This window comes from Odontesthes bonariensis, chromosome 24 (genome assembly GCF_027942865.1).
Source record: "Odontesthes bonariensis isolate fOdoBon6 chromosome 24, fOdoBon6.hap1, whole genome shotgun sequence".
Lineage (NCBI taxonomy): Eukaryota > Metazoa > Chordata > Actinopteri > Atheriniformes > Atherinopsidae > Odontesthes > Odontesthes bonariensis.
In genome coordinates this window covers 15,719,817-15,741,206 of record NC_134529.1, presented here as the reverse complement: position 1 = coordinate 15,741,206, position 21,390 = coordinate 15,719,817, and the positions used below count along the sequence as shown (strand labels likewise).

Genomic DNA, 21,390 nt, shown 5'->3' with positions numbered 1-21,390 from the left:
GGGGCGTCTCCAAGCAACCAGAACTATGACGCAACCGCCCCTCCTCCGGCGGCGCTCTGCTAAGAAACTAGCGGACCGCGGAGAGAGAGGGAGTGCGGCGGCTCGTGGCTGTCAGCTATCACGATGGCAAGTTGGAACGCTGCTGCTGGGTGACGCTCACAAGGTAAATGTTCCTTTACGTAATTTTCTAACAATACCGAATACGCGTCACCATCTCGTGAGAAACCGTGAAGAGGTGACATTGTCGCTTACATGTAGAGAGATGCTGCGTGAACTCACATTTAGACTCGGGCTTGTGTGGCTCTTTCCTAAAAAATAATATAAAAGGACTGATGGCTCGTCTTCCAACAAAAACCACCGAGGGGCACGTGTTGCCACTGTGCTCGGTTAACTCGTTTTTTAAAATGTATTTAGTTTCTTATACATGTGTGAAACAAGCTTTAAAAAGTCGTAAATTAAGCTATGTCATGATTGATTTAGATAAATGTTTTGGAGCGTTATAGGTTGCAGATTTGATATTTTATTCAGTTATAGTAGTTGGAACAAAACAATGATGAAACTGAGATTTAAACTAAATAAGCTACACATTTGCACCGGTGTAATTAACTTAGATTGCATTTTAGTGTTGATTATTTCCGCCCAGTAAGGGATATTATGAAAAGAATGTTTATGTAGTCTTCTTCCTCTGTGCATGTTTTCCATGACCTTTCCCATATGATTGTACCGACATTACATTTCAGTTTATATTCCAGTCTCCTGAATAATCACATCCTGAATAGAGCACCTGTTGATATGTAATGTGTGTAAAGACGTCACACTTTGGAACAAACTGTTTCATCTGGCCTCTCATCGCCTGTGGTTACTGGGTGTCGAACTTTATGAACAGCCTGATGAGGATATCTTCAGATAATGCCCACGTACTCATGATTAATTACTGTATATTATCACTGAAATTCAAAATCTCTAAGTGACCCACATGCAGGATATGTTGGAAGTCGGCGGACCAATACACGGAAGCCTCATTCCAGTCCGCAGGTGTGTTTATTATGGAAATATGGCAGCGTGCTCCACATAGCAGAGCCAGTCAGTCTCTGCTGCTCAGTCAGAAAATAGATTTCATTAGTGTGGCAAAGGGAGTTTAAAACTAGGGGAAACTGTGACTGATGATAGGTAATACTGAAGTCAGTCAGTACATTTGGCATGTGACAGAGGTTTGATATGCACATGCTGCATTTGATATTCTGGATGTAGAACTAGTCTTACTCAAGAGGCAGAGGTCCTGCTGCTGGAGCGGCTGGCTTCACAAGACCAGCGTGGGTTTGAGGTTTTTGCTGCAGCCCTTTATTTCCTTACAACATTATATGATAGCCTATTTGCGTTCAAACACATTTCCACATCCTTCTTGCTCTGCACTTCCCATTCATAATCTAAATAACCTTGCTCGTGTGCGCACACAGTCCTTATAGATTCTTCAGAAATGCATGCCTCCTGCATTAATGTTCTCCTCCAACAGCACGGTATCAAGGGACACATTGATTCCTGTAAAGAATAACAGCGGATCCACTAGTAGGCATTCATAAATCAGCTACTCTGCTTAGTCAGAGGTTTATTTTACCTTTCAGAACAGCCAAGCCGACCATTAGATACAAGGGCAGTGGCTTCTAGGCTGGCCCGCTGTGCCCATTATGGAATAACTGAGCACAATTCCCTTTATCATAGCAGAAAGTCTGCTTTTGCTCTTTGATGTTTGCAACATAATTAAACAGGGAGTATAAACCATTTACTTCATGGCTCTCCTTAGTAGTTCTTGCTGTGGACATACTGAGTGAAGCTTGGCTTGAACGCTTACATTCATGTGGCAGTGGTATTCTGGGGTGTAAATTTAACGGTGAATGCATGAAGCAGTCCGCGTATATCCTCAGATCTGCTGACTTAGACGACTTGCGACCTTTCGCGAAGAGCCACGAGCCAGATTGTGGTTTTTTGCGTGGTCTTGTTGAACAATGCTCGATAATACTGCCACCACAGAAGTGCAAATGAACATTGCCAACCTATCGCAGAGCCTGGCTTTGGGCCAGTCTGAATGGTCCTTTTTGTCTTTGACCTGGAGACAGACATTGAATACCGATTGTGTGATGGCTCCACCATATATGCTTCCTTTCCTCTCCATTGTTTTACTTTTCTTTTCCTAATCTTCTCTGACATCTGTTGACAATCTTGACATCCTCTGGCCATCCTTGCTGCTTTTGTACCAAATCATGATTACAATCAACTGTTAACGAAACCTGTTTGAATTTTATATTATTGTTGTTTTTGTTTGTCTTTAAAAAAAAAAATATTCTTGTTTAAATTGCCCTCTGTCCCGACATTTGTGGACCTGAAATGGCAATGTTGGATGTATAGTAACAAATTAAATGAAGCTGATGAGGCATAACGTGACATATCTTTGGTTCTTACCATCTACAATAGATTTTCAACACATTATTAACATTCTCTTCTTTTTCTGTGGCAACTGTCATTTTATCTAGCATCCAATCCAGTGGGTCCTTTGCACGTCTTCCTTTCGGGTTTCCATTTTCCGTACTCTTCCAACCTTCTCTGACTTGGGGTTATACTTGGAACGGAGTATTGGCCTTATATTTGTGCAATTACTTAAGTAAAACCATCCCGCTGCCACCGCTGCATAAATGTGCCTATAGTGTTCTAGTCTTCGATTTAAAAAAATGTAATAAACATCGTTAGTAATGTTCCATCAGATTACATCAGTCTGCTGGCCGTAGCTCCCCGGTTCCATGTGGTTTCTTCGGGGCAGTTTTGGCAATAAACTCCAAGGTGGAAAACTGCTGATTCATTTAGAGTGCCTTAGTAGTTGTTATGGAAACAGTTTGTTTCTGTTAAATGAAAGTCCTGGAGGTGTGCTCCCCAGTGTGTTGTGGCTTAATTATTTGAAATTTGAGTGGCCAAGTGCTCGATCTAAATTGGTTTAAAGACATGAGAAGAATGTGCGCGGATGCTTCGTTTTTGTAGGATATTATTTTTCTGCTGAGTAACATTATTCAGTTTGTCTCTTGTCTGCTAGAATTACTTGTTAGTGGTTTTGTTGGCAAATATTAGAAATCTAAAGATGAATGGAAAAAACTACTTGGAAGCTGAAAAAAAAAAAAACAGAAAAGAGAATGCTGGCAGTCTGAAAAATGAAAAACACACACAGGGGTGATATATAACAACAAACAAGGTCACCAGTGAAGGTCAGAAATCTTGATTTTTGTTTTGTTCTTTTTGACCCTTTTATGCCTTTTGCATTTAGCAGCTTAATGATGGACGCGGCCTCAGCTCCACAGATCGTGGTGAACAGACCAAATGGGCTGGATGAAGGTGTGGATCTACCTACTGATGACCATCTCATGACACTAAAGGCTTTGACAGAGAAATTAAGACTGGAGACAAGGAGGCCTTCTTACCAGGAGTGGAAAGCCCGACTGGAGGCAGAATGCTTGGAACAGACAGGAAAACACCAGATCCATGTTGAGCCTGAAGGGAAACTCGCCACGAACAAAGAAACCGCCGCAAACTCAGACGAGATTCAGCGGAAGTTGCCATCGGGTGTGCTGAAGGGATTTGAGAACATCGATGAAGCTCTCACGTGGCTCAGAAGAGAGCTGGTTAGTACACATTTTTCTAAAAAAAATTATTTAGTTTTGTACTTTGATTTAAAAAATAAATAAATAAAGAGTATTATCCAGCACTTCGAACACAAAACTTTATGCTACTTAGCCAATTAGAGCCAAGCTCACACTGATTACTGGCCAGAAGAATCCCATTCGAGTTAGTCAGTGTGATAGATTATGACTCAGACAATAGAATTACACAGAGTTTCTGCAAGTGTAATAATTTTTACTCTGCTCAATTACTCTGCACATTCAGCCGTGGCTCGTAAGCTGGGCCGAGCACACAAAGAGGCACTGATGGAGGCAGATTGGCACATTACGGGGCTGCAAACATAATGTGCAAAGACTTCAGAGGATCGCAGTAGCTTCACAGGGACATGTATAAAGACATGTATAGACATGGACATTGAACAAAGACGAATTTGTGAGTTTTCCTTTTCGACTCTGCCACACAATAAAGAGGGCACACCTGGTCCTCTGGTCAATAGAGACCATGTAAGCTGTGCGTAAAGCTGTTGTGCTGTTTTTGTTTTTTTAAATGATTTTTTGGGGCTTTTATGCCTTTAATGGATAGGACAGTGTAGAGAGACAGGAAGCAGGGGGCAGAGAGAGGGGGAACAACACGCAGCAAAGGGCCATCCGATGCGGGACTCGAAGCGGGGCCAGCTGCAGCGAGGACTAATAGCCTCTTGTACATGGGGGGCCTACTGTACCCACTACGCCCTGTTATGCTGTTTTTAAGCCTTCATTCCACGCTGATTCCATTCGTGTCTCCCGTCTTGGTCTTTGCAGACAGATATGCGCTTGCAGGACCAGCAGCTGGCGAGGCAGCTCATGCGGCTCCGGAATGACATCAACACGCTGAAGATCGAGCAGACGTGCCACCTTCATCGCCGGATGCTCAACGATGCCACCTTCGGACTCGAGGAAAAGGACGAGCTGTCGGACCTGCTGTGCGAGTGCCCGGTGACTCCGGGCCTCGGCCTCTCGGCCCCTCTGAGACTCATCGGCGTCACAAAGATGAACATTAACTCTCGTCGGTTCTCGCTCTGCTAGATGGCGCTTCAGACAAAAAAAAATAAAATGATAATCACATATTAGCTAGTAGTACAATCCTTTGTGTAATTGGGGCTTATGTAACAGTCCAACAGTTTCTATAAAACAAGATCAATCAAATGTATAATATTAGCAAAGATACTTAAACCCATAACTGACTTTAGCGTTTAGGTCCTTCGTGACTCGATTTCCTATCAGGATTTTCGGCCTCATCAGCTACATAATTACTGATGAACCAATATGTTTCCATATTTCTTCCTATCTTGGACTCGAGCCTATAGTCAAACACAGAGTGAATATAGTCAGATATCTTTTATCTCCGTTTAACCCCTTAGTGACAGTCACTGAATTTGTTCCATGTCCCACATCTTAACCTGAACATTTTCTGCTTTTGCAAAGATGCCTTAATGTTGATTCAAGTCGTATACTTTAATGGAAATTATTCGATTTTCGGAGTGCTCTATTTTCTGAACTCGGGATGGTCCCCAGTGCTTCGGCAAAGTTTGTCTCACGTATGCGAGGCTCCCTCGCATGGACCTGAGCTCTTGGTTGGAGCTTTTATTCCAATGATAACTACTTTCCATTTGAAGGATCCACGTTTTTTTAATTGCCTGGCTAAACACTGAATTTGAACTCATTTCAATCCCTCTGGATACCCAGTTGCATGATTATGCAGCTCCCCTTATGGGCCTTGTAATGTAGATGAGTTGCAGTAATAACTGGGGTCAACCATTTCTTACCAATAAATTGGCTTTAAGCGGTTTGTATTTGAAATATAGGCATATAAAAATTTGAGCACAGTCCCAGTGCACCGACAGTAGAGTAGGAAAATGAGATTAAGGGCTTCTTGTGGCTCAGAAGTACAACAATAGAGCGTCACAGCCGCACAACCGTAACCCCTAACCCACTCTTTTAAAAAGCTCTCGCACACAGCTCGCCATTTAACTTGCGTCCAACAACAGCTCTAGTGGAACAAATCACCCCCTGTAACCGCCTCTGAAATGGAAAAAATAACATTGGTGTCTAGAACTTATGAGTCTCCTGAGCAGTGAGGCAAGAAAACAACGGCTATGTTAATGAAACGCCACGGCACAAAGTCTATCGTCAGCAGGAACAGAACTTTAAACCGAGTTGGTCAAACGGGATCATTTAAACGCTTCGCTCTCAGGTTAAGTGTCTCATGTCCCCGTGTTGTGAGGGAGAGTCTGAGCTCAGGAAATGCTGAAAAGCATTGAAGCGCTTAGTGATGCGTGCGCAGATCTGCTGGACAAGGCACAGGCAATAAAGATGAAGCCAGCAGTTTGATGAAAGCAGCATGCTTTTCGATGGATCATTGGAAAGGCATTCACCGCTAAACACTTCTGAGTTACTCTCTAGGTTTTTCCGAAGTTGCTGTTGGTTTTACTTAGGCCTACTGTTTAAACTTCTTTATCAGGATTCCTTGTGATGGTGGAAATTTGTGACATTAAGAACAGATCAAGCTAAACTAATTAAAGGGGAGCCTGGCCTGGCTTCCCCTACTAACCAGCATGTTACAAAAGTTTTACAGATGTCCCTCCATCAAAGCCAGACTTGTGCTAAGTTTTCCATCTTCCTGCCAGAAAAACAAGTGTGTTCCTCAAAAATGAACCAAATGAACATGATTTGGATATGTGTGGTGGCAGGGCTGTGGGATTATGAGTTTCTCTAAGTGTACTCCATTCCTTGATCCCTGCATCACTCTGTCCTGAAGTGGCATGTCGTGAATGATTTTGCTGAGCCTGAGGTTTTCATGCATGAGCTCCAGCTCTATGAGCTTATTGCTAACCGAAAACCCCCCCACAAGTCTTTCAGTGTGAAAGGCTGCTAAGAGGGCATTCTCATACGTTTTTCTGATGAGCTGTCGGTGATCACAGTGGTTTAATCTTTTTTTTCTTTCCCGCCTACAGAATTCCAACGGAATGCTGTAAACAACCTCAAAACTATTTGTAAGAGAAAAGAATATTTTGGGATTGTTTGGGTTCTGTCTCTGCTTAACAGCTGTCCATGCCATGCTATTAATTTCATGCCCTTGAACCTCATTTGCATGACAAAATGACGGGCGTAAAACCAGACACTAACTACCTGACAGGCATGAAATCAGACACTATACCTGCAGCTAGAGTATTAAGATCAGATACTGTGTGTATTTTATGAAAAGTAGGCTATGTTGATGGGAAATAATCCTCCGGTTTTGGGTGCTTTTGATCTCACAAAATGCGTCCCTGTGATCTCCCTTTTGTTTCAGGGGAGTCGTTGCAATATTCCCTTCGCAGACCTTTATCATTTGTACGAACGAGGAATGAATCCACCAGGAGCTGCCAGCCTATTTCATTAATATAACAGATATGACACCACAGAAAGGCACTTCTCACCATGACTGAGCTGCAGACACCTCACCGAGGTGAGAGCGTCCCAGACTGCTTCTCCCGCAGAGCCTTTGGTGTGGGAGTGTGTTAGCACATCGCAACCCCGGCATGTACGGTGAGGATGAGATGGTTTAACGCCACATGAAAGCAGCCCAGAGCAGATCACAATGAACGGACGAAAAAGTGACGAATGTACAGTTTTACAAGTGATGGGTCACTCTACTCATTGGCTCTTTTTGATGCAGACTTGCATGATTTGAAATGTCCCTTTCTGTCATTAGGGGCCCCTTTCGAGCTCGGACTTGGCTTTACCACTTTATTAGTGATTTACTTGTAAACTCTCATTAGAAATGACATTTTTATTGGTGAGTGGTGCTGAAGCAAGAGCTTTTTAGGTCAGAGGAACACTTGGACCAACTCCCGAACACGTATAAACATGCCCAGTGGTGGGGAAAAGACATTTTTAACACCATCATTTTCTATGTGGAAAATTAATTTTGGGAAAGCTTTTTCCTTACATATCATTTTGGATTGCATGTACATGACAATTACCAGGTTTTTATAGATTTGTGGCTGTATTTGTTGACATTCTACACATTCAAAGTAATTCGTCAATGTTATTTGGAGGACATGAGCAGACAAAAAATACAGAAATGACTAATTAGCAAGATACATGGAAAAAGCAAACAAACGAATGCGATGCCAACGAGTTGGTGTGTGGTTGGTAGCTGCGATAATAAGTTTAAAAACGCTGGACCCTGATCTCTGATTTGGTTCGTTGCCATGACCTAAAAGCAGGCCTGACAGTTACTTTATATCTCCCATGGCTTAAAGCTGCACGAGGTTTTAAGAAAATAAGAAATACAAAGCAGGCACTGGCGAAAATAATAACCTCCTGGAGTTGGACAGAAGATTAGAGGTCTTCTAACCACTAAGAACGGCTCGTGTTGTTGGCTGGCGCACCTCTCGTTTACTGCCAAGTCTGCCCTGCTGCTGGAGCTTAAGACACTCGGGTTCCAACAGATGTGTATATGAGTCATCTTAGTCACTTAGGGGAGAAGCTACATACGCATGCTTGCTGGGAGCAGTATAGATCACTTAAGACAGAAGAACAGCCTACAGCATTGTGACTGAACATTGGAGTGTCCTCTTCAGTCAGAGGCCTCTTCAGCTCCACTGCAGCAAAGACTGACTCGGGAGATCATTCCTGCCCACAGCAATGTTCGTTTCAACTTGATTCAATTCAATTAATATAGTGGATATGAGAGAAGAAATTACTATGGCTAGAACCCCCTACCTCATCAACACAGACAAGGAAATACATAAATAAATAAAGAATTGAACATATGCAAGGATCCACAAATAAATGACCGCAGAGGCAGCCTAAACAAAAGCTTGGACATGATAGTGTTGAAATGTTCATCCATTTCATCCCTGTCCTACGCGTCGTCCCTATGATCCACCTCACGTCCGACTTGAATGTGTTGTACGCAACGGAGCTGAAGGCGAACAGTTACAGGATGACCCGACTTCATCAACTTTGACAACAGTGTTCATTAACAACACAGGGTTTTCTCTGAAATTTCCTTGAAAGATTTTGGATATTTTGCCTTTTTCCATGTTTGTAATTGTAATGTTATGTGCTTTTTCATGATCAAAATATATAGTTTTTATGTATGTACTAAATTGTCTGCTTTGTGCTTTTTTTGTATACCCTTTGCAGCGGCAAATGCTTCCATATGTTCAGATATTGTAGTTTAATCCAACGAATTGGTTCTTAGGAGAGCTATGAGCGTGAACCAAAACAAAGAAAAAGCAAGGGAGAGCAAGAACTGAGCAGTTATTGGAAATAGTTGCAACGCTGAGTGGCAAGTCTGGGTAGGTTGACCAAAGCAGGCTCACGCATGGTAATACGGGCACAGCAGGAGCTCCTGTCAGCGTTGAACAGTTCATCTGCAAACTCTTTATCAAACAACAGGAGATCTTTTAATGACCTAATCAGACCAGCTGATGTTTTTTTTTTTTTTTTTTTTTTTTAAACATACAACTGCTTTCTTCAATGAGGTGCCTTCTGAGTAATTCTTTGTTCAGTTTAAAATTGGATTAAAGAGGAGAATTTACAGGAGGCAGATTAGGATTCTTTCAAGTACTGTGAGAAATTACACTGACGACATGTCACAGTCATTCAGCCTCCTTCAGTGGCAACATAACGAGGCGACACGGTCACCATGCGATGGGAAAGAGATCCTTTCTATTCAAAGCAGCGCCGTTTAAAAATCAACAGGTTATCTGAGGGTGAGGAAGGTGGAGCAAAAGCCGGCTGAGGGGCTTTAAGGAAGAGAATGTTCAATCCCTGACTGTGAGAGTGTTCAGCAACATCCTGCATGATTGCTTTGATTCAATGCTGAGGTTCCACGATCGGAAGATCACAATAAGTTCACAAAAATCTTTTGCCTCTTGAGAGAATTTTGATACGTGAAAGAGAAAATGATGTAAAAATGAACAGTTCCTCTCACCTCAAACAATGATCATTCGGCAGACAGGTGCAAAGGACTACAACGTGTTTTTATGCAACATGACGCTTGCAATCTTTGTGCACCAGCAACATACAATCAGTGTAAATGATCTGGTCTTTTAATAACCACGGCTGGCTGAAAATCTGTAGTTACGGCTCCTAAATGCCTGTCTGTGTCAGACAGTTAGCAGTAGTACTGCAGTGTAAAGGCACAATGACGAAGGCGATGTCACAAAATGTTAAGAAATGACCTGCATGACGACAACAAAAAATAAATCTAAAACCGTGAATTTACGTCAGCCATCCACTAAGTGGTTTTGTCAAACACAGCCCCCCCCCAAAGTTGCTTTAAATCAATGGGTCTTTGTTTTTACAGCATTTTCTTAGTCAGTTTGTATAAGGCAAAAATATATAAATGAGTAAACACTGATAAACAAATAATAGTGTAAAACAAAGCCAGAAAAAAAATCTTACCGATAACCGAAAATTATACAAAGCAAAATGTCAACACTGTCACAGCCAGACGGTGTGAAATACATGACGAAAACCAAAGTTCTCTGGGTGAATGAAGCTGATCGATTTATAGCTCCACAGAAAGCACAAACCTCAGACCTCTTAGCCTTCTAAAAATATGTGCACAGTCCGCTGATAAAATCTCCGGAGTCTGCGTTGCCCTGACTGCAGAGATTTGCTACATTACTGATAGCAGTGGCAGATGCTGCCAATAAATGAGTACAAAACCAAAGTAAAAATCTTAAAAACAACTCAGAGGCTCTGAATCCATCTGTAATGCAAAACAAGCAAACTAACTGCATTTCAACTACATGGTTTCCATAAGTGCATTTGTTGATTCAATGGTAACAAGTTGAGGTTTTCCTTGAGTGTAGAGACAATGGAACGTCCTCTTGACAATTAGAGGAATATACAATTGAGCAAATCTTAGGTCAGTGCTACGGACCACCTTCATCTGATCCGCTTAGCTCTTGCCTACTGCTCATCTGAGGAAAGGCCATTGGTTCCAACCATCCCTCCCTCCCACATATCAGGGTGTCACCGCTTCCTGGTCCATACTACAGCCGAGGGCTTCAATGTCATTGCTGATGTCAGTGATCATACGGTCCCATTCGTCACCCTCCGAGGCCTCCTGGCCCTCGTCTGAGGCTGTGCTGTCACCGCTTCCTCCAGTTGCTCCGTTCCCATTGGTGGTGGAATCGGAGGCCGAGCTGGCTGTACGCTTGCAACGGCCAAAGCTGTCTGTGATGATCCCGCGGCCATCCTTCACTCCTATGGTCTCCAGGAAGTTTTCAAAGTGCTGGCTGTCCTTCTCGGGTATGAAGGGACGCAGGCCTGTAGGGACAAGAAACAGCTCTTAGAACCAGTGTACAGTGTTGTACATGCAAGTATATTTTTGTTTGGTTTAATCTACTAATCTAATGTCCATGCTGCATTACAGCTGTCTTTTCACAAACATTTTCTAAAAACTAAACTATTAATCTGCATTTCTGGGTAACTTTTGTGAGGCTGAGCTACGTCAAAGTCAAAGTCAAAGTCAACTTTATTGTCATTTCTGCAATACATACTCAGATATATTCGGACTCTCTGTCTCCCTAACAACACAGTAAAAATAAAACAGTTAACACTGAATTAAAAAAAAAGGAGTCTTAATATAAGAAAATATTAAAAAAAAAAAAAATTAAAATAAGTATAAGGAGAAAAAATATGAAATATATGCTATGTGCAAAAAGTAGCTAAAACAGTGAACTATAAGTATAAAATATAAAAGTACAAGTACAAATAACACATAAGATCACTGTTAATTAAAATAGGTCTGCTGTACCTAGTAGGAGGAATTTCCTGCTGTCCCCATAGAGTTGTCGCAGATTAATGCAGAACTCATGAATAGAGGCACCATTTCGGTATTCATGGAGCAGAGCAGCAAACTGCTGGATCTCCTGTGACGACAGCTTTGTCCGCAACTGGGAAAAAGAAAGAAACAAAAAAAAACACGTAACTCGTCTTTGCAATGCTTTCGCTATTTTTACTGTGATAAATAAACAGGTAGAAAAAAAGATGTCATTTCTTACTGTGGTCATGTAGTCCTGCAGCAGCTCTGCAGCAGTGGTGCTGAGCTCTCCTTCACTTGCCGTCTTGGTCTGAGGGGATGCTGGGGTGGATGCAGATGGAGAGTTTCCGTCTGTATCCACAGTGACCTGGAAAGGACTGAGAAAATGCTCCCCATGTAAGCTGAAAGCAACACTAAACTACCCTCAGCGATGCATCAAAATCCGTTTCGCTCATTGTGCCGAACATAGAAACCCGTCCCAGAAAAACGGTGTACTTACAACGGCCCGGCTTCTCCTTCAAAAGGCTCTTTAACATCCACTTTGCTTGAAGAGTCATCTTGGAAGTTGACAAAAAAAAAAAGAAAAAAAAAAAAAGAAGACATATTTCTAATTTCATGTTCAGCAGCTCGAATAGAACATGACATAAAATAGTGTAACACTATTTGTAAACTTGAAATCAGACGGATAATCTGTTAAATCTGTGCTTGTGGTCGAATTCCATGTGGTTTCCGTAGATAACTGCGACATTCTTTTCTCCTTACCGCTGTACAAAGAAAGGTGCCTCGTAGGTGTTGTTGCTCCATCAAAAATGGCTCTGTCTAAGAAGTCGATGGTTGATTCTGTGTAAACAATCTGAAAGACCTGGCTGAGCAAAAGACACAGCTCCTCTGCTGCAGCCTATGAGACAAAAGAAGTCAGTAATTAACACTGTATTCTCCCGCCAATCGTGTCAACTTGACACGCAATTTCATTTGAGACTTAACGAGTGCATCTCGGATAGCTGAATTCTGCTCTTTTTTTTCCCACCCGATGTCTTTAAATGTGTGACAGACTCCGGACAGTAGCTTGCTTTTCTTTAGTGCCTTTGATTTTCAAAATATCCCAAACTGCTGGCCTCGCCCTCGCAGCTACACAGGCCTCTTGTTGGTCATTTCTGTATTGGATTCTGGTGACATTTGGACTTGAGCAGAGCCAGCATTCATCTTTTACAATTTCACTCCCAACTCCCCCAAGCACTTATGCCATTAGCCTAGCATGCAAAATATTACCTTATTATCAACTGCCAGCACAAGCAGACAGCAAACTTCCACAAGCACAGCTCCACTTTCTGATAAGGAGCTCAGAGTCTGGGACTTATTGAGATCAGGACACGAACTGGGACAGGGCGAGCCTCCAGACTCCTGGGCTGAAAGACAAAAAGGGGAAAAAAAAAAGAAAAAAAAAAGGAACTATTATATCAAATTGTTTACTAGATGCCTTTACACTAATTTGTTCATTTTGAAACACAGGAATCACAAACTATCTTTTATTACTGTGAGTATAACTTTAGTCACCACATAGTTTCACATTCCTCAGTCATTCCAGACAGCTCCTGTTCAGTGGTTAGGATCCATATTAAGAAGTGATTTCTACGACTGTGCACACGTGTAATGTTCTCTTTTGAGTGGAGGCGGGTCAGCCTCATGCTCCTCCCTTTGCATCCCCTCATTCAACCATAAACATCCATCCATTTCCTTTGTCCGCTTTATCCAATTCATTTGAAACCTGCTTATGGAATACTTATGTCTCCTGACACATGCAAAATTATCACTGATCTTTAAGATGTTTATAATCAAAGTGGTTTCATAGGTAATGTGTCATTGTAACAAGAATATCAGGGACTCAAAAATGCACTTTTTTTTTTTACAGCCTATTTTCTCTTTACCTGTTTTTAGCACCACAAGGTGCAGCGAGTCATCCCTGATGTAGGAGACAGCAGCGATATCATGTATGGGCACTCGCAGGATGATGTCCTCTCCATCTCGCCATACAAGTTTGATGTTGTATGCCGACAAGCTAACCACGGCATCCTGCTCTGGTGTCAGCTGGCCCGCCAACTGATGCGACTTCTAAACCACAGAAGTGCGGGGACAGATGAGGCTATTTACTCACAGCAAACAGATTTTTCAGGAGTATTCTCTGCCATCTAGATTTCAGTTGCATGGTGATAACTATCAGAGTTAAATATAAATAAATAAATAATCAAACGAGGCGAAAGAGAGAAATCCAATTGATTTGAACGGATCGGACTAAATCCTCTTACAGGGATGCTTACCCTTGCATTGTCAATGAGCTGCAGGACCTCTGTCCTGCTGGATGGGTTCAAGTATCCTGGAACTGATGTCAGCTGTCCCAAGTACTGGACAGAGCAGAGATATTAGACAATGAGCTGCACGGAAATTCCCACAGAGACAAAAACATAACCAGATGTCAGTGAGACAAAGACTGAGAGATGCAAAAATACGTTGATGAATCAAGTTAATAAAAAACAAACATTTGCCAGCTCAAGATGGCAATTTGTTTCCTTCCCCTTTACCTCATTAAATACTTTTGACAGCTGGTTGAACAAAATAAGACATTTAGTGAGGTCATATCATGCTCTTGCAAACACTGATGAACAGTCATAATGAAATGTAACTAATAGACCAGTCAATCAAAACATTTGTTTGCTTCAGGGCTTAAAGAGGGAAACATCTGAATATACGAGACAGAGCTGTATTTCTCTTCTGCAAACGCTCACTTTGACTTCCTTCTCAATGTAGTCGTTGAGCAGGATGTCAGGGTCGATGCGGTGGTCAGGCTGAGACAGAGAGAAGGTGTGGAGGGCCCTGCGCTCTGTGGCCTTCTCCTGGGCCTTCTTGTCCCTCCCCTTCTCACCTTTTAGGAAGACTCGCTTGAACGGAGACACGATGCCAGGCTGTTTAAAAACAGACAAAGAGAGCGGGAATGAGTTAACATGGAGACTACCATCTGTGTAGTGATGCAACATTCATGCTAACTTCCTCAGTCTGTGGGGATACACAGATCAGCACCATACAATAATCTATATAGTAAACCAGTAGCAATCCAATTCTTTGCAACAGCATACATATGATAGTATCTATACCGATTACAGACATATTGAGCAATTTAACAGAGTCGAGCACTTATAAATGTGGCTTTTAGTTCAAGGACCCCCCCCAAACAAATAAAAAAGAAGTGGCAACAGAATTGTGTTGACAGTGCCGACATCCACTGCTGTCATTTCTGCTGACCCTGCTTCTCCTCTCACTGTGCTGGAAGAAGTACAAACCTCCACATTGCTCAATGCATGTTTTTCAAATATCAACAAAAGTAAAGGAAGTGTAGACTCTAAAAGGCTAATATCTTAATAGCTTAACCATCTAAAAATTGTGTCAAAATTTAGAAACCCCCACCCTGAAAACGGACTTAGATTTAGTTTACTTTGTTACTTTGCTCGCGTGAGGTCATGAAAAACATTACATTTCTCATCAACTCTCAGTTGTCGTTAGTCAGTACACCCATCACAGTTTAAGAACCCGACAGAACGTACTCGCCACAAGCTCTGATATGTTAAGCCTCTGCAAAATGGTCAATTAAGAGTCAAAGGATTTTTAAAAGCGTACCTCGTTCTCCATGAAGTCCCATACAAAGAAATTCCCCTATTCAACTTCAGCCTCACAGCCTGGCCACGGATGCTGCGACACCAACTGAACTAACACCTGTTGCCTCCACTCGCACACGCTGACAGCGCTATAGGACCGAACCCAAGCTGTGCAAGTGAGGGGTGTGAGCCCACGAAAATCGGAAGGGAAGTGTCTCTGACTTTATACTCAGGCACAAGAACAGGAAAGGAACCCGCCACAACTTCCTGTGATGACACGTGCTATGTGGGTATCGAAATCCCCCCCCCCCCAACAGACTTCTCATGTTTTGAAAATAGGTCGGTAGATGTTGGCAGACAAAAATCGCAAATGCGATTCATGCTGCTTTTGCCTACGGAGTTTACAGTTTGATGTCAAAATTGCTACTTTCCGTCCCTCTTTCGGGACTTTGTAACTCAAAGCCCGCGCGCAGCACTGCTAAACCACAGAAACAAACGAGGGCGTACATTCTGCTATTCTAACCACAGCCGTCACATCTGCAATGCTGTTTACGTTGCAGATTTAACAAGAGAAAGCTATGTGATGAAGCCAAACAGGAGTCCACATCAAGAAGACAACATAACAAATGTGATCCAACTCAATGAGTGAACATCATTGAGAAGTTTCCAGCAGTATTACTTCAAAGCTACATTAATAATCTGTGGTTGTTTTTTCTTACATTAACCCCATGCGAGTGTCCTATGTAAATATCCTGGGTGGTAGTAGGATTATCCAACCAATTTTGAATAACCAGTTATGAGCAAGTAAGCTGTGTTAGTCTTCCACGGGACCTTTAGTATGGTTCCTGTCTGATGTGCTGACATTTGATCAGACGATGGACTCTATAGGAACAGCACAACCGGTAAGACCACTGCATTATTTAACAGTACGCCACAATTGAAGACAAGAACATTAACATTTTACAGCTTCTGCTTGTGAAATGTGAGACAGGAGCGACAAAGGCTGACTCAAGTGACAGGCCACAAGACGAAGTGTCGCTTTTCATAAAAGTCTGTTTACGAAGCAGCCCGAGTGAGGGAAATGTACGGTTTCTTTGTGATGCCAGGCTGACAACAAGTGCAGGTGAACTGTCAAACTTTCTCACACAAGAACAATGCAAGAAAAGTAGAAAACATATACCAGCTGTAAGATGATCCTACACACTCAAACAGGGGTAACACCAGAGAGGCAGCCCCTTTCTTGCACCATATGAGTTGAATAAACCATCCTCTTATCCTAAAGGTAATCTTCTCTTGCTTATGGTGATGTTTTCCATGAGACATACACCTCAATATTAAAAAAAATGACAATGGAAGAGTAACATAATGCCTGCTGGCAATACTTGAAGTAAAATGCATCATCTTGATTCCTAAAATTGTTCTGGTTAGTAACTTTTGTAGGCCATTTCCATTCCAGCAGGAATAACAGATAGCTAAGGCAATATATATTTGAAAGAAGACAGTCTTCACTAAGCTATGTTCCTATAAAGAGCATCGATTCAGTCTTTGACCAAGCCTCGTTAGAAAAACATTTGATTCCACACCACAAGCTCCAGACAAAAAAAAATGATGAGTTCCTATACAAGCTCAGATACATCAGTTCAAAGTAAAACCTCATCATGTCCAGCGTTATGCGTGAACGAGTTCAAAAGAACGCGTTCATTGAACACGCTCATTTTTTTTGCGAACGTTGAACTGAACGCAACACATTTTTTAATAAAGAACTTGAATGTGAATTAGTTCACATTATGTGTCATGAACGGCAGACATCACTGTAAATGAACGTTGGAATTTGTTTTCCATTGAAAACTGAGTGACATCTGTTTTCTCTTTTGAAACGCAACGAGAGAAAGTTCCTCCCTCCTGTATTCTCGCTGGTGCCGCTTAAATCATGTATCACCTGACAGAAATGGTTTTGACATTGTGTGCGCAATGCATTGCGGGCAACGTAGTGTCCGGCTGAGAATAGTTGAATAACATACTGGCTTCCGAACGACGTTACCCGTGATGAATTGCAGCAGAGCGGGGTAGGCATAACAACGCCGCGTAGCAGGCAACGACGAGAGCGCGGAGGGCTGGAGGAGCGAGAGAGAGTGTGACAGACCAATGACAAGAGTGAGAGAAAGCGCTGCAATTAAAAAAAAAAAAAGGCTAGTGGAAGTGATGGCACGGAGACAGACACCGATTCTCCTTATGAACATTTAAAACAATTTTACACTCTTGCAAACCAAGACCCTAATGGCATCTCATATTATATATTCTTTTTTTAATTAAATGCTGGTAGATTTCATTGCACTAAGTATAGAACTGGTCTACCTTGTCTGTACTGCTGCAAGTTTCATCACCTGGTAAGAAACCTAGCCTGGGAATTCCCATGCTGCTTTGCGCTCGATTTCATTCTCACTGCAAAGTCAGCCTGGAAACCACCGCCCTTATTTTTGCCAGAGTTTGGGAACCAATCACAGAACGGGGGGGGGGGCGGCAGCAAGACGATGACGACGTCTATGCGCTACACCGAAGCTTGTAGAGTGTTAATTCAACATGACAGCGGACACAACGTTACCGTTCAATGCAGCCTTAGAAAGTGATAGTTCGGAGTAGATTCACCCTAGGGTCATTTGAACCGTGATATCCAGCCAAGTAGCCCACCCGAAGTTTTTCCGATATTGGCTGAACATCAGCTGAGTTACTGAGTTATCCCGAATAGCTTAGCACAAGTGCTAACGGACCCTGGCAGTATCTCCAAAATTACCACACTAAAATCACATGTCATGAAACCAAACTTCTACAGTAGTACAAATATGGTCTGTACTCACAAAACGATGCATTTGGAAGTTTGTACATAGTCCAGGAGTTTATTATTATCAACACAAGCCTGATAGCTTCTCTGCTGCTAAAGCTACGTCGACGTCACTTCTGGGAGCTGGGAGCTTCAAAGTAAGATGAGGGTTGAGCTACTACTGTAGACAAAGCAAGGCTGCTCAATTTCTCCATTATTAAAATAAATTCACAACTCTACAACATAAAAATTCATGTAGAATATAGCATATAGGCCTACTTTGTTGTCAATTTAAGTAGCTTAGAGCGCAAGTTTACTTTTATTTTCCATTTTTTTCTTCTTCCTCGTCGAATTTCTGTCGTCATCTGGTATAAGTGATACAATTGGCTATGAATCGCGCGCAAAGCAGCATGGGAAATACCTGACGTCATTTGATAGACATTCGTAGCGCCCAATAAACGGCTCTAGGCATTCGTAAACCACGCCTCAAATACGAGAAAATGCACACCTAGTTCCCAGACCACCATCTCATCGAGATTGTGGACGCGTCAGCCAGGCTAGTAAAGGCGGTAGCATGGTTGCCGCGTCTGTCACGGCGGTGGTGGACCGTGACGTCAAAATGACGTTTCAGGCCTGGCGCTTCCCTTGAAAAGACGGCGCAGCGTGTTGTCGTGCACCAGTCGATTTTTGTAACTTGGCGGCGCCAAGCACAACGAACCGGATGGACCGATGTGAGACCAGGCTCAGTGAGGAGGTGCGTTTGTACAGGCAGCTGTACGAAACTGCAGTGAAACAGCACAGGGAGCACGTAAACTCCCCAAACTGGTGCACAGAGATGGGCAGAACTTTGGGGAAAGAGGGAGAGTTCTGTAAGAATGTGTGGAAGAAGCTACGGGACAGATACCTGAAGGCAAAGAAGAGGGCAGAGACTCTGTTGATGCCGGGGGCTTCAAACCTTCACCTCTTTTAACTGAATTAAAAAATTAAAATGATCCGAAAACTGCAGCAGTATCATTAATTACAGTATTCCTGCTCTTGACAGAGGCATTATTTTCTTCTCCACTTTGTGGTTGTAGAGTAGAGGTAACCTTCACCTGGCAGCGCCACCTCTGTGACGGAGAAAATTGCAACTACTGGCGTGCAACGACTTGCGCCACTATATAGGGTCCTGTGGCGGGCACGAACTCGTGACGTCATCAACACCGCTCGCGCGAGCAGACGCGGCAACCATGCTAGAGCCTTAAGAAACCCACAATTGCAGTGTCTTGAGCAAATGTCTACAATGAGCAGTTTCAAAGAACGTATAGTGATTTCTAGCTCGTAGTGTGAAAAAAAGTATTTATTTGAATATCTCACGAAAAAAGTAAAATGAACTGAACTTTGAACTAGTTCAGAATTAAAATTGTGAACTTTGAACGTGAACTGTTCACTTTGAGCATGTATGAACTGAACTTGAACTAGTTCAGAAAAGCTGTTAACTGGCACAACACTGATCATGTCATATGTTAGAGCCTGTCCTTTTCGCTCTGTGAATATGTAAACATCTGGGCCAAATGGTATACACCATCAGCACCGTGTGGCGGAAACAGGAACTGCAGGAAGCGAGGACGCTCATCCCTTAAATTAAGCTAAAACAGACTGAACAAAAGCATCAGACTAATACCGAATACCACTAAAGCTCTTCGTTAATAATTGACAACGACATCTGGCATCTACTTTGTCTAATCCACCCTTTTACGAATACATGTTTTATTTACGGCCACAACTCAGTAAACTATCGTTTGCGATCAGATGTTTTGAGTGGAAAGTTGAGTGGAAGTTCTTATCGAGGCACACTTAGGACTGCTTATCACCGCTGGGAAAATATTTCCTTGTCACAGCAAACCCTCTAGGCTCTCGTGAAATTCCTGTCCAAATTTCCCTTTCAAGTAGAGACGGACATAAAGAGGCAACATTGGTTTCTGTTGTAGAACATGCTGTAAAGGACCACCGCAATCATGAGAAAGATTTAGATTTAAAATCACGTTTCTCAGGCTTTGAGCTTGTGGTGTCCTGTCGCCGTTTCCTCCTCTGCCAGCTAGGGAACAGCGGCACGTCCCCTGTGTTTGTTCTAGTTCACAGCAGGAAGCGAAGATAAAAAGACACGTCTCCAAATCAACCATGTGTCCATTATAACGATGTGTCTCCACAACAAGCGGGAACCGGAGCGCGGTTGTGTATGCGACAAAGCTGCGGGATGGTTGGACCAACCGATATGTGCCTATTCTCTTATAGCATGACTGATACTGATAACCTTTGACTTTGACAGCTGATGTGAAACACACGGGTCTTACGTGACCTACGCCTTTCAAAACAAGGAGTTATTACCCGGGTGGACTTCCATTATCTTTAGGCGAACTCTCAAATATCGTTGAGGTACAAATAGCATTTTCTTCACTATTATAAGAAAAAAAAATACTTCTATGTCGGATTATGAAGGAGTCAAGTAATCACACCAATAGCCGATGATAGGCAGAAATGGATTATTTATTAAATATGAAACGGACAAAGCAAAGAGCGCTGAAGTTTACGTGACACAACCTCGTTGAATATAATTATCCCAAAGCTTGTCGTGGAACTGCATGGAGACGCTAACCTCTCAAACCCTCCTTGAAACACCTCGCTTTTCCAGAGGTAATCAGTTAAGCTTACCTTTATTTATCATAGTTATGCTTTTTAAAATCGAAGTGACGCTAATTGATGGAAGAGTTTTCTTTGTCAGCGTTGTGGTGTGGAGGGTTTGCCTGTGTACGCTAGTCGGCTAAGTGACGCTAAACTTTACTTATTATTGGTCTACTTAACTTCATCAGCTAACAGCTAGCCTAGCCTACTCTAACTAGCTAATAAGTTAGCATGCAGTCAACTTGCCGAAAAAGTATGTCCATAACTCTACTCACCTTTTTTACTTTTTTCACATCATCCTCCATTTCTAAGTAAAGATTCTCGTCTTCATATTCACTTCAGCTCGGAGATCCAGGTGAGACAAATTGTTACCACCGAAGCTTTTAGCCAAGCAATAGTCTGACAGCAGTTAGCTTGCTAGGCTATCTTAACGTAGCATAGCATTTGTAAAGAGATGCCCAGTTTTGAGCTGATGGCAAAACGCCATCCTAGTTCCTATCTCGTGCGTAAACTACCAGAAAAAAAAAACGTAACTCTAAAAATGTAAAAGAGGGGACGTTTCCTTGCATTTAAAGCAACGAAGGAAACGGCCAGCTAGGGAGACAAACTCGGACAAAACAGCCAAAACTTTTCAATCGTGCCGCCATTTTGGGCGTTAAACTGTGGTCCAGCATGCTTTGCTTTGCACAAACCAAAACAGGCAGCTGCTGCTGAACGTTACTGTGATTCCACCGCCCAGCGCTGAGTGGAGTCAGCCTGACAAGTGCTCTGAGCTGACATTACAGGGCCATACATTGT

The 21,390-nt window shown here is 42.5% G+C and overlaps 2 protein-coding genes across 4 annotated transcripts; one reads left to right on the top strand and one right to left on the bottom strand.

The window, feature by feature from the left end:
• Positions 1 to 56: 56 nt before the first annotated feature.
• fam167ab (family with sequence similarity 167 member Ab) lies at positions 57 to 8,791 on the top strand. Of its 2 annotated transcripts, none has more exons than XM_075458552.1 (3): positions 57 to 163; positions 3,308 to 3,662; positions 4,461 to 8,791. In XM_075458552.1, the coding sequence occupies exons 2-3, from the start codon at positions 3,315 to 3,317 to the stop codon at positions 4,722 to 4,724; spliced, it is 612 nt and encodes a 203-aa protein (XP_075314667.1). In that variant the 5' UTR covers positions 57 to 163; positions 3,308 to 3,314; the 3' UTR covers positions 4,725 to 8,791. The 2 variants fall into 2 exon arrangements, with proteins under 2 accessions (XP_075314667.1, XP_075314668.1); XM_075458553.1 differs by having other exon boundaries at positions 58 to 163; positions 3,311 to 3,662.
• An 866-nt stretch (positions 8,792 to 9,657) lies between these two features.
• Positions 9,658 to 21,257, bottom strand: ccm2 (CCM2 scaffold protein). Of its 2 annotated transcripts, none has more exons than XM_075458550.1 (10): positions 20,868 to 21,257; positions 14,250 to 14,426; positions 13,785 to 13,868; positions 13,395 to 13,578; positions 12,739 to 12,875; positions 12,232 to 12,367; positions 11,969 to 12,026; positions 11,711 to 11,846; positions 11,464 to 11,602; positions 9,658 to 10,973 (listed from the first exon to the last, which is right to left on the bottom strand). In XM_075458550.1, the coding sequence occupies exons 1-10, from the start codon at positions 20,895 to 20,897 to the stop codon at positions 10,669 to 10,671; spliced, it is 1,386 nt and encodes a 461-aa protein (XP_075314665.1). In that variant the 5' UTR covers positions 20,898 to 21,257; the 3' UTR covers positions 9,658 to 10,668. The 2 variants fall into 2 exon arrangements, with proteins under 2 accessions (XP_075314665.1, XP_075314666.1); XM_075458551.1 differs by lacking the exon at positions 20,868 to 21,257 and adding an exon at positions 15,136 to 15,302.
• Between the last annotated feature and the right edge of the window lie 133 nt (positions 21,258 to 21,390).

Bases quoted from the DNA above. Each gene is read 5' to 3' on its own strand.
- fam167ab (XM_075458552.1), top strand. From the start codon at position 3,315: ATGATGGACGCGGCCTCAGCTCCACAGATCGTGGTGAACAGACCAAAT. The intron at 3,663-4,460 runs GTTAGTACACAT...TGGTCTTTGCAG, and splicing joins CGTGGCTCAGAAGAGAGCTG to ACAGATATGCGCTTGCAGGA.
- ccm2 (XM_075458550.1), bottom strand. From the start codon at position 20,897: ATGGAGGATGATGTGAAAAAAGTAAAAAAG. The intron at 14,427-20,867 runs GTGAGTAGAGTT...GTTTTTAAACAG, and splicing joins ATGTGAAAAAAGTAAAAAAG to CCTGGCATCGTGTCTCCGTT. The intron at 12,876-13,394 runs GTAAAGAGAAAA...TTTGTCTTTCAG, and splicing joins CCTTGTGGTGCTAAAAACAG to CCCAGGAGTCTGGAGGCTCG.